Source organism: Anoplophora glabripennis, unplaced genomic scaffold, assembly GCF_000390285.2.
Source record: "Anoplophora glabripennis isolate ALB-LARVAE unplaced genomic scaffold, Agla_2.0 scaffold139, whole genome shotgun sequence".
NCBI lineage: Eukaryota > Metazoa > Arthropoda > Insecta > Coleoptera > Cerambycidae > Anoplophora > Anoplophora glabripennis.
Genome location: NW_019417300.1, coordinates 633,514 through 646,660, shown reverse-complemented (window position 1 = coordinate 646,660; position 13,147 = coordinate 633,514). Strand labels below are relative to the sequence as shown.

At 33.8% G+C, this 13,147-nt stretch overlaps 1 protein-coding gene across 1 annotated transcript in view; it reads right to left on the bottom strand.

Moving 5' to 3' along the window:
* LOC108906375 (liprin-alpha-2-like) overlaps positions 1–13,147 on the bottom strand; it is a 298,472-nt gene that overhangs the window by 20,102 nt on the left and 265,223 nt on the right. Inside the window, exon 2 of the mRNA XM_018709611.2 lies at positions 7,214–7,315. Within this exon, the coding sequence (XP_018565127.1) occupies positions 7,214–7,315 (102 nt within the window). The remainder of the gene's footprint in view (positions 1–7,213; positions 7,316–13,147) is intronic.

Sequence of the window (13,147 nt, the reverse complement as noted above, 5' to 3'; positions counted from 1 at the left end):
TTGTTTGTAAAAGATAAAAATAAAAAACCAAAAACTTGGTTATTTGAATTTTTCACATAAATTTTGAGGTTATGTGAAAAAAGTGTAAATACAAAAGTTGTAGATCTTTTTATTACCTACAACTTTGTCATTTAACTTTTTTCCTTAAGACTTGTAGTTTTTCCGGAAATCAAGATAAACCGTTTTTTACCCTTAAAAACTCACCCCCTTCCCCTTCCCGACCTCAGATCGCCCGTAAATTATTTTTCTTTTCATTTCTGTTATATTCTCTTCATTTTCCAATGGGTTTCATCCTACTATAATTTTTTTCAATTTTTACCATTTTTGAAGGCTTAAGCACTGGTCTAAATGCTGAAAACTAGAATTAAGTCTAGCAACATAATATAAAACTTCGTATAAAACCTTTGAAATTAATGAATCTGAATTTAATGTATTATTGATAATATTAAAAAGGAATATAATTGAAAACATATGTCTACGATAAAGTTTGTGGTGATTAAGACTAAAACAAGAAAGCAACAATTCCTGAAGTGTACCAAGAGGAAGATAAGTTCCATAACTAGTAAATTGTATCCTTAAATATCTCCATTCTACTTTCTTTAAATGAATATTACAAACATGGGGACTCCAACAATCGATGAAATTAGTGACATCTCTTTCATAATGGGACGGATCACCATCATGTAAAAAGTACATAGTCCTTCTGATTTGAAGAGGAATGTCCTGAAGTAGTAGAGGTAGATAGTTCTCCAAAAAAGCCCGGGACATCTCGCTGTTCAAATTTCCGTCGAAGAAATGTGGTCCTATAATTTCATTATTCATTATTCCAGTCCAAACGTTTACGGAGAATCTTCTCTGAAACTGGGTTTCTCGATTAGCATGAGGGTTTTCGCTTGCCCACACATGATCGTTGTGGAAATTTTTGATTCCATCTCGTGTAAATGCAGCTTCGTCACAAAAAAGGGTTCTTGAAAGAGTATCCAGATGATTCCACCATTCACAAAGACGAACTCTTTTAATTTTTTAAGCTTTTAATTTACATATTCTTACAACGAAAAAACCTTTCATGATTGCCACAATACGCGCAGATCGCTGTTGGCATACCGACCAAATAGGTTGATTCCGCCGTATAATTATTGCGAACACGGCGACTATTAGACACCGGAGAACAGAGTAATCAACGTAATTCGCCGCTCTGATTACGGCAGACTCACCATCGCAATTAAACCGCCTCCTATTTCGACGGAAGAAAATCGACGGACTCGACGCTGCACATTAAAAATACGGGACCGCAGAGAACGACCACCTGGAGCCCGTCGGAGGAATATTAAATCAGCCCTCTCGCCCACCCATCACTGTCGACGACGCGACGTCCCGCATAATATTCCTACACCTAGAAAGCGAAAACGGAGTTTATGTAGGCACGACATGACATTTTTCAATGGGGGTCTCGGGGGAGGCACCGGGAGGATGCCATTCGACGGAATGAATTAAAATGGTTGGAGTATGAAGTTTTACGGGATGTGGCAGTGATGTTTGATAATTAAATTTAGTGTTCATGTGATTGATTAGACAAACTGTTATTGTACCTAGTAATAGTTATTGTGTAGTGTTACGAAATGGCACATACGTATGAGAATAATAACCCTGTTGATATGTTGTTAATCTAAGGTGAAAGACAGCAAAAGGCTGCAGAGGCATCACATCGTTATTAAAGAAACAGGGAACTCAACATGATAAAAAATCCCAATAGTCAACTAATGTACAACTTGAATATGCTATAAAAAAACAAAAAATTACAAAGGTGCAAAAACAAAATATACAGGGTGTTTCAGGAGCAGTTGTACATACTTCAGTCATACATTCAATTTTAAGTAAAAAATTCCCTATGAACTTAGGTGTGGAAACGCTTCGTTTAGGATATACAGGATGTCAAATTTAAAAAAAATAATTACATTTTCTTTAATAACTCTCGACTACTTTGAGTTAAATTCATGAAATTTTGTATGCGGAGGTTTCTTGGGACGGGAAATTCAAATTGTATGGACGATTGTATCTCCCAGAGGGCGCCGCAAACAACCGGTACGGTCCTTTTAAATCTCTTCAACTTTTTTGTGCCACGGTGTATGTCACTTTGGAATAGAAAAACATTTTCCCCTATCTTTTCTACTTAAGAAATATACACCTTATTGAAGTCCCTAGGAGCAGTCGTTTCCGTTAAAAAACTCATCTAGAGATGATGGTGCATGCAAATTATGTATTAGAGTGAATCGAAAGTTATTGTTGTCAGGTTTTGTACATTTTGTTTAGTGATTTTATTTTTGGAATTCTCCCAAAAATTTTGTGAATAGATCAACGCTAATCGTCAACTAGTTCCAATGATGCTTTTTACTGACGAAGTTGATACATAATTAGCACTCTAATACATAGTTTGCATGCATCATAATCTTTAGATGAGTTTTTAACGGAAACGGCTGCTCCTAGAGACTTCAATAAGGCGTACATTTCTTAAGTAGAAAAGATAGGAGAAAATATTTTTCTATTCCGAAATGACATATACCGTGGCACAAAAAAGTTGAAGCGATTTAAAAGGATCCTAATGGTCGCTTGTGGCGCCCTCTGGGAGATACAGCCAATCGTCCATAAAATTTGAATTTCCCGTCCCAAGAAACCTCCGCATACAAAATTTCATGAATTTAACTCAAAGTAGTCGAGAGATATTAAAGAAAATGTAATTAATTTTTTTAAATTTGCCATCCTGTATATCCTAAACGAAGCGTTTCCAGACCTAAGTTCATAGGAAATTTTTTACTTAAAATTTAACGTAGAATAACATACTATCTCCAAGACAGTATAAACTTATTTACAGAGTATTGACATATTAAAAATATAAGATATCTTGATACTGCAAAAAATTTCTATAGTTTAATTTATAATTACCAGACGATGTGACAGTACTTAAAGCAGTTGGATATACAGGGTGATTCACTTATTATGATTAGGACTTTAACCATCGATAGATTTCGTCCAAATAATGTCATTTTAAAGTATACACTTTCTTCCAAAAGCTTCCTTTTAGAAATATAAGCTCTTGAAAAAACTTTTTTTGGTGTTCATTTCTTTTTTCTAAAACTATGAAAGCCATTTGCTTTATATTTAGTATGAAGAGTACGAATGAAAAGCTCTATCGATTTTACAAATTATTGTGAAAATAGATCAATCATAGGCATCCGTAAGGGGTTTTGATAACCCCTATTTTTAATATAATTTCTACGCCACTGGAAATTTTTCAAAATGAGTATATTTTTTTCATTGCGGTTTATTCTAGAGCAAAAAGGTCTCTTACTATTTTTAAAAGAAATGCTTGGTTTTTGAAAAAAATGGCTTATTATGGATTGATTACATGTGAAATGGTTAAGTTTTTCAAAGAAGATTTAAATACTTTAATCGAAGACTTACGATTACTTCTAAGGAGAAATATGTGAATTCAGATGGATGGCGCTCCGGCTCACTATCGTCTTCAAATTAGGCAGTGGCTCGGGGAGCACTATCCACGTCTTTGGATCGGGCGTATTTTGGAAATGAATCATACAGAACCTAGTACAGGTCCCATTGCTTGGCCGCCACGATAGCCAGATCTAAATCGCATGGATTATTTCGTTTGGGAATTTATTAAAGAAAGTCTGTACTCTTGAAAGGTTAAGAAGAATTGAAAATAATTGTGAAACATTTAAACACAACCCCAATATGGTTTGCAGTTCAAAACTTAATTAGTCGATGTGAGAAATGCATTGAGGTTCGAGGATAACGTTTCGAATATTTGTTGTGATACTTTTGTCTTTGTTAAATATTATTATTTCTGTTTGTTTCTCAATATTAATTATTTTCTTCTGTATTATGTACTTTGTTTCAAAAACTTAGCGATTTCACATGTAATGAATCCATAAGAAGCCATTTTTCTCAAAAACCAAGCATTTCATTTAAATTCATTTTGGAAAATTTCCAGTGTCGTAGAAATTATATTAAAAATAGAGGTTATCAGAGCTCCTTACGGACGCCTATGATTGATATATTTTCACAATAATTTGTAAAATCGATAGAGATTTTCATTCGTACACGTCATACTAAATAAAAAACAAATGGCTTTCATAGTTTTAGAAAAAAATAAATAAAAACCAAAAAAAAATGGTTTTTCAAGAGCTTATATCTCTAAAAGGAAGGAAGTGAATCACCCTGTATTGTTCATGAGTATAAGTATATACTGAAAGAAAACACCGGACCAATATGACCTCCCCAAGGTTACCTATTTGAAAAAAACAATTTTTTGTCATCTTGTCCTCTAGTGGCTAAACGAAGCAACATGGGATAGAGGTAGAGGTAGAGAACACCCTGTATATCATGGAAAATATTTTCATAACTATTTTTTCAAACGATTTTATTTCAAGTTTCTTAAATTTTTCCATTTTTTCCAGTGTTTTGTTTCGAGGAAAAAAAACAAAATGTTTTTTATAATTTTTCCGTTTTTCTCCAAATTGTTAAATCCCTACTTTCGATTACCTTTTACTTAAAAAAAAATCGTAAAAACACACCTTCTGGATGCTTTTTAATAGTCAGCTGGTATCGACCCTGAATTACCCCATCCGAATCCCTTCCGCCCTTCATCAGGTGATACCCCTATCACATCGCCCTATACATTCTACTTAGCGCCAAGGAAACCATAACAGCGGCCCCGAGGTCGTTCTTTTCGGGGGAAAAATATTTACTTAGGGATGAGCGGAGATCCACCCCTCTCAATTTAAGGGCCGCTTTTTGTACAGGAACAGATAGACGATGTGTTACAGCCAGTGCCGCCCAAAAACAACTAAGCGCAGCGTTGGCAGTCATTTATCACCGGGCGCTTTCGTCGCCGGGATAGGTCTCGATAGCTGGATCGACTTAAGAAAAGAATTTGATGCCGGTAATGGAGTGGATGGCTTCAGTCTGACTAAGCCAGTGAAATACGTAAGAAACTGGAAAATATATCGCCATAATATGACTGTGGTGGCCAGCTAGACCACGCGATCTAATGCTCTGGAATTTTAGCGATAGACTTAAATTTTTTGTACATGCCTATTGACAAACCGTGCATCGCCCTAGGTCAGGTATTATAATCGATTAAATTCCAGTGGGCCATTATGGAATAAATGTTTGATGTGGCATTATTGGAATGCATTTAATTGGCCCATACTTTTTTAAAATTGTATTGAATGCTAATAGCTATTTACAGTTTTCCAGCATTGCTTCAACATATGCCGCTGCAGCTCAGGTTGCATATGCAGTTGCAATACAATGGTGCTTCTCCGCATAAGGCTAAAAGAGTTAAAAACTATTTAAAAAATACCTTCGGAACTAAGTGGATTGGAATTAATGGGCCTGTAGAATGGGCTTCAAAGTCTCCAAACTTAACGCCCCTAGACTGTTTTTTATGTGGAACATTAAAAAATCAAGTATATACAGGGTGTCCCAAAAGTGACGCCCGTCCTTATGGGTTTTGATTAAGGGGACAAAAACAAATCGAAAATCAAGAGTGGAAAATTTTCCGATTGTTTTTCTTTGCTGTTATTCAAAAAATTAATCAAAAAATTAAAAATAAACATTTGGGCGGGGTTATTAAATATTTATGTAATTCAAAGCTGTATTTGCTGCAGCTGTATGTTTTTAAATGAAAACTTACCATTGCCATTGCTGCATGACGTTCCGTTAGCAGTTAGACTAAATTATTGGTTTCAACATGATGGAGCTCCATCACATTATGGTTTACAAATATAAAATTATCTGAATCAAAACTTCCGAAACAGATGGATTGGAAGAGGTGGACCATGGCCTCCTGGGTCACCAGATCTGAATCCCCTAGATTTTTCTTTTGGGGTTATTTAGAAGAAAAAATGTATAGTCCGTATATACGCTGCTGTCACGTTAATAGACGAAGAGATGCTACAAAGAGTTCATGCTTCAATGTTGGATCGTGATGATCTTTGTCTTGAAGTAGAAGGCAACTTATTTGAACACGTTTTGTAAAAACAATTTCTATTATTTAAGCGCATTATGGTTTTAGTTTATGTTTTATTATAAAAATGTTTTTCTCTGTCATTTTTAGGTTAAAATAATTTCTTACACCCAGGTACAACTAACAATCGAAAACTATACTTATCTACTATTGTTATAAATTATATGTCTTGGTTCCCATAAGCACAGACCTCAGTTTTGAGACAAAAAAATTAATTTTCGCTTTTTTTAGTTTTTTGAATACTTTTTTGAATAACTCGACAACGGAAAGCAATCGGAAAATTTTCCACTCTTGATTTTCAATTCGTTTTTGTCTCCTTAATCAAATCCTAGAAGGACGGGCGTCACTTTTGGGACACCCTGTATATACGAGAATTTTGGAGCATTTAAAGCAAAAAATTCGACATGTTTGTGAGAATCTTTCAAGAGAAACGTTGTTTAAAGCTACCAGGGGAAGTTAGGAAAAGACAGGATAGGCTTAAAAGTAGGAGGCATGCATATCGAAAAATTTTTAAAGTAGGTAATAAATAGTCATAATTTTATATTTTGTTTTGTGTTCTGTTATTAGTTATTATTATATTTATTAGTTACAATTAAAATTGTTTAATATTTTCTGTATTTGATTATCCTATTTAACCGTCATTATGTGTATTGTTCTATTTTTCTTCGTGGTGTGACCTTTTTTAAGAAGAACATAGCCACTGATATGGAAACAAATTTGTGACAGGAGTTACAGCGATTGTTTTTCACAGTAATGTTGATTAAGTCATGACTAGTTCCAATACAATAGAATACAATTTTGTTATAAAGTTTGTTATTGTAACTTTTTAAGGAGAAGAGATAAGGAAAGTGTCTTTATCAAACTCGTCTGTTACTTGCCTCGCTCGCTTCGCTCGCTCGGCTCATCTCAGGCTCGTTCAATAAAGAATCACTTTACTGACTCGATACATAAATGACTATTAAATAATCGCTTTTTTACAGTATATTTCTATGGATCAATGCATATCCCATAATTTTTTTGTACGAGTTGTGCATCACCTGTATTTTGCTAATTTCCAATTCGACGAAAAAGCTCAAATATATGTTTCCCCTTTGTTCCTTTACGCAATTAAATCCCCCGATTAATTACAACCCCTGCCTGAATTAATTATTAAATTATCACACTCACCCTGGTGTTGTTCCGTTCCGCCTTCAACTCGGATATTTCTTCTTCCCTTTCCAACAGCTGCTCTCTGGCGGCGTTCAGCTCCTTCGTGAGGGTGGCGAATTCCTGAAACAAGATGTGATCGCGTTACTGGAAAGTTTCCTCTCGGAGATGCGTGGCCTCTGGTAGGCGTAAGGCTGAGGAGAAAGTTATAATGCCACATGACGCGCGGGTAGGGCGAAATCCGAGGGATTATTCTTTACATCCGCGAAGTTCGCGATACCCAAACTTAATTTTGCGAGTAGCGATGGGAATATTAAAAAAAAACATCGTAAGACAGGGAAGGAATGGATATTTTTTTATTCGAATTCGCTTTGTATATAGGGTGTTCGATAATTCGATTGTCAAGGATCTACAGGATGTTCCTTGTTCGAAACTAATAGGAAAAGTGCATTACGTATTAGTTCTAAATTGATACATAATTTTGGTCATTGATCTACAGACTCATCGTTTGTTATTTATGAATATAGCATTACCGAGTTTATTACATTGTTTTCCTAAAGCTGAACTTTTCCCAGTTTATAATATTCACGAATTTAACGTTTAATGTATGTATAAGTTTAATAATGCTCTTTATTCAATGGCATATTTAAATCTCACTGACTTCTTATGAAGTTAATAAAAACTGTCGACATCTTCTGCTTCATTAATTCTTACATGTTCTTATTAGTAGCTTGAGCGGAAAAAATAAATCAATACATCAATTAGGAGCAGAAAAAACACATTTTGTTGCCTTGACTGCGAAAGAGGAAACCGATCGATCAATTACGATCCAGCGGAACCGATATATATTCTAGCAAATAAATAAAAGTTTAAATAGACAGTTGACTTGTTTACTGCAATATCTGCCACTTGTTACCGCAACTTACGCAGACATGTGACAACTCCTTCAAAACTTGACCCTTTTCAACTGAAACTTGGGGAAACTCGTCCTCCATTATCATCATCGTGCCTTAAGAGTCTACGGACAACGCTGTGATTTCTTCCAAGATGTTTCATTTATAGAAGAAAATAAGTATATATTGAATTGGCACAACGAATTTGTCTCTCTAGATTGGCGGCTGAGAAAATTTATAAAGTATCGAGAATCAATCAAAACCGGTAAAAATCCAATCCACTTGGCAATCCAATCTAGTTAATATAATAAAAAACAAGTGCATATAGTGTATATAGGGTATATAGGCATATAGGTAAAGTACATTTTGATAATAAAAAGGATGATTTTCGAAATTACTTTAAAAAAACAGTAATCGAGATACAAGGTGCTGTTGGAGTTTTTGAAAATGTCACATCTATGCAAATATCTCGAAATTCTATTCAAAAACAAATCATTTTAAGTTATTATTTTATTCACTCGTTTGCTTAAAATAAGATTTTCACACAGAATAATTCTGAAACTGAAACTAAAATAAATCTATAGAGTGAAACAGGGAAGAAAAAATGTAGACATTAATTGGTAGTTAAAATGGTTAAAATTGTATTTCTAACAAAAATATTTTTTTTTATTATTGATTTGTATAACTGTACTTATAATATACTCACTGTAGACTAAAAAAATTACCGAAAGTGACGACGTTTTAGAATAAAATATAAGAGATCTTTTTCTTCTTTGAACTACAGTAAAGAAAAAAAGGACTTTTAGGTTTCTAAAATACTCAGTGGCATCGATATTCCGATGGTTTTTTAGTCAGTCTCAGTATCTTCTATACTAGTTGATATAATTATTTTACAGAATTTCAAAAAATGTTTTCCTTTACTTAATAAAATCGTTAGATAAATATTCATTTAATCTACATCAAACTTGTTTTGAAATACAAAGGTTTTAAGGTCGCTGATACACAGTGGTTGGTTCAATAAGGATAAAAAAAATTAAACGTAAAATTGTAGTAGTACGAATGGCATCATCCAGTGACTACATTTTGTAAATAAAATCCTAATATAGTAGTCATTAAAGCTGAAAATCAGCTGTAACCTCCGATCCTTTGAAACTGCATGGATTTGCATGAAAATTAAGAATAAGGTTCTTCTTAGTCTCAAGTTCAAATGTGACATAAGATTTTGTTTTTTAGGGGTAAAAACTACTCCTAAGTGAAAAAAATTGAAAAAATTTTTAAGCATTTTATTGATAAAAATCTAGTTCGAGCACAAAAATTAAATAATGTTCCATGTTCTCGAACATGTTTTATGTATTATTTGATCTTTTCGACCCTTTATTTATCCCTTAAGATCTACCCCTATGCAAAAAATAATGATACAAAATAACTTTTTAAAGATTTGGAATGATTAAATCGGGCAATTATTTAAAATAAAAGTTACCTCATAGCAAATAAAAGAATGCTTCCCTTTCAACCCCTAAAACCACCCCTGTATTGACAAGTTATAAAAAATTACCTTTTAAAAGCTTGGAAAGCTTTAACGGTGCAATTATTTAAAATAAAAATTACCTCATCGCTTGTGAAAGAATTTGTATCTCATAACACTTTTCAACCCTTATAAATCACCCCTGTGCTAAAAAAATTATAAAAAATTACGTTTTAAATATTGGAATGCTTATAATTGTGCAATAATTTAAAATAAAAATTCCCTTATATTGTTTATGAAAGAATATTTTACTTTTGCCATTTTCAACTCTTATAAACTACCCTTTTACCAATATTAATGTAAAATATTTTTATTATAATCGATTTTTAAATATAATCAATCATAAAAAAAATTGCTACGCTGCATATAAATAATCACACTAAATTTTTTTACTTATTTTATTTGTATAATATAATATATAATATATAAAAATGAGAAAGCCTATTTTGCTCCGAAAAAATGTCATTGGTTTTTTTACCATAACTCGGTTAATTTTGAAGCTATAGTATCCTACAAAAAAGCATTTTAAAGATAATTTCAAGAGCTGTAAGATCGTTTGCATATAAAACCTTTTAAGTCCTTCGTTTTTTAAAGGGAAAGGATCGAAGGGCTCGAGACAGGTCGTTTTTTCACTAAAATGGATACTTCAAGCGGCGATATCTCCTTTATTTTTTATGCTATAGGAAAAAAAAAAGCAAAATATTTGTTGAAAAAAAAGCTACATTTTTGTTGTCTATCATTTTTTACGTATCTTTCATAGTTTCAGAGTTATTATATAAATAAGGCAATTTTTTTTGAATAATGAAAAATACGTTTTCAACTTTTACCGTACATTATTAAAAAAATACGCATTCTAAACCGGTCTAACTTCAGGATCGTATGAAAAACACTAAAACAAAACTAATTGTAAAGGGTCTACGATTAATTTTAATTCTGATGGAAATGGTACAGCGTTTACTGCTCATTTTTCCTTAAAAAATATGAACAACCCATCTGTTTTTGACAATAACTCCTTCAATTTTGCTCTAATTAACTTTTATAAGTGCTCATTTTGAAGGTCTTCTTGAGTATTCCTGGAGCGTTATACATGTAAAGTTAATCATTTTTCCGTTATTTGACGTTGAATACATCGATTACAGTATTCCCCCGAAAACAAGTCCCCTTCCACTAACCATATTTCGCTTTGTATAGGACGTACAACACTTTTAAAAAAACGATTTTCTTTGTTTATTTATAAGCTACATTTTTGTTCATTACACTTTTTTAATAAAAAGCGTAGTTTTTGAGTTATTCACGAAAAATTATTTGAAAAGGTGTTTTTTTTTTCACTCAAAATTCCAAATTTTCAATCGTGAATAACTAACTTGATTTCACGAAAAAATTCCTCGAATATTTTTTGCTCAAAATTTGATTCTCTATCGATTTCCAGCGTTATTTTTGAAAAAAAAATTTCACTCCCAATAGGGTGGAAGCGTCAATCGGCGCTATGTTCATTGACCTTTTCTTTAACTATCTGCCAAATTTCAAGTCGATCGGTTCATTTTCAAAGAATTCGGAGGTGAAAAGCTTCAATGACTGTACTATTATAACTGAAATTTTAAAAAATCCATGAAAATTACAGAAATTCCTTTATATTTCCCTAACATTTCCATCTACGAAATTCTCTTATAATTTCAGATTTTGTAGACGAGTATCCATACTAGAATTAGTATTTTATTATTAGTTTTTTTAATTATCACACGAGTCTTATTAACTTGTACAAATTGAAACGCAATTTTATCTATTTGCGTTAGTAAACTTAGCACGCTAAATCAGAAAATTGAGACACCGTCGAGTTTTATGGAGCCGTCGCGAACCTTCCGCCAGCTGAAATATAGGTTACCGTCGGAGGAAACGGTTGAAATTAATGGAAATGCGCTCCGTCACGGCACCGGTAACGCCGCTAATTCGCGACTTCTGTATTGCGATGATTCTCTACGATCGAATTAGACGAACGACATCGCCGATCCCATTACCCGGCTGTTGCTTTGAGAGAGGATCTATGGCGATACGAGAGAGCGTCATCTGGGATCGATCTGGGCACTTCCGTGCATTTTTTAGTTGGGCGCTGGAGTTAATCAAGGGAGGGACGGAGGGGCTTTTTGCGCAGTCCATCAGCGGGGAGCGGGATCAAAGGATCCCATCAGCGTTGATTAGCACGTAGAGGTCTGCCGTGAGAAAAAAAGGATATTGTGACTAATTACCCGGGGTTTTTACACCGGTGGAATAAAACAAAGGAAGGATACAACGGAAATACAATTTTATACCGCGCTGTGAATTAAATATGTGCGGGGTTCGTTCCCGTCTGATCCCTTGATCTCACTGCGAGGTCATAGTTTTTGATATGTACGGAAAGATGTACTAAAAACAGAAGGTCATGTAGAATTAAATCGCATAACTGAAAAAACATACAGGGTAGCCCATCGAAAACGTACCGCAAGGCATTACAGGGTAGTAAAGAATTTTTCGGCAAAATCCAAAAACAGGTCAAATTTGTTTCTGAGGGGGACNCCGAAAAGTTCATTACTACCCTGTAATGCCTTGCGGTACGTTTTCGATGGGCTACCCTGTATATCTAAGGGGAAGAGACAGTTTTTTCCTTTTCTTTCTTTTTCATTGTTAGCCAGTTGAAACTATTATAGGCCAGGAAAATAAACTGGGAAATGACTATTCCGCGACTTTTTGTTTCGGCAAGCTGAATTTATCACTACACAGGGTGTTCCAGAAAGACCTTCAATTAGACGTTTCTGGAAAACTACGCGTACTGGAATACTGAAAATTTATGTGCAGGGGTTTCTCCTAATGTTCTATCAAATTATCTATATTCAAAATATTGGCGTCGTCGTGAAACTTCCGGTTCTACCGGAAGTAGACGTCAACTCGCTTATTTCGAATGGAATGTACTATTTTTTATTTAATTTTTGGATTCTGCATCGAATTTTAAGGTAAGTTTGATAACCTTATTTTATCCTTAAACTCAATCGATTTTGAAATATTTTTACTATTTCAAAATTTTTGAAAAAACATACCTACACTTAATCGGTTCTATCTCCTCCAATTTTTAAGATAGGAAGCTGAAATTTTAGATGGTCAATTCCAAAACGTGTCCAAATATCTGGAATATTCAAAAGTTGGTGCATGTTACACAGGGCGTCTAAAAAACACGGACCAATTGTGTCAAATTGAAAGTTTAATAACTCGCTTATTTTAAATAGAACACCCTGTGTTTTATAATGCCAGTAGATGCACCTGTTAATTCTCTTTCCATTGGTATAAGCATTCCCTATACCTAAATCCCACCGATTTTGAGATATTTGAACATAAGTACAGAGACGAATATAATCCGACAGTTAGCTGTAGGTTGGCTGTGGAAAAACATTTAAATGTCACCAAGTGTCATTACTTATTTAGCAGATTTGCTGTCATTGCTGTAAAGCGAGTTTGTCGATTTTCCAAGTGTTTTCAATAACAATGGCACACTCTGGGTACACACACGAC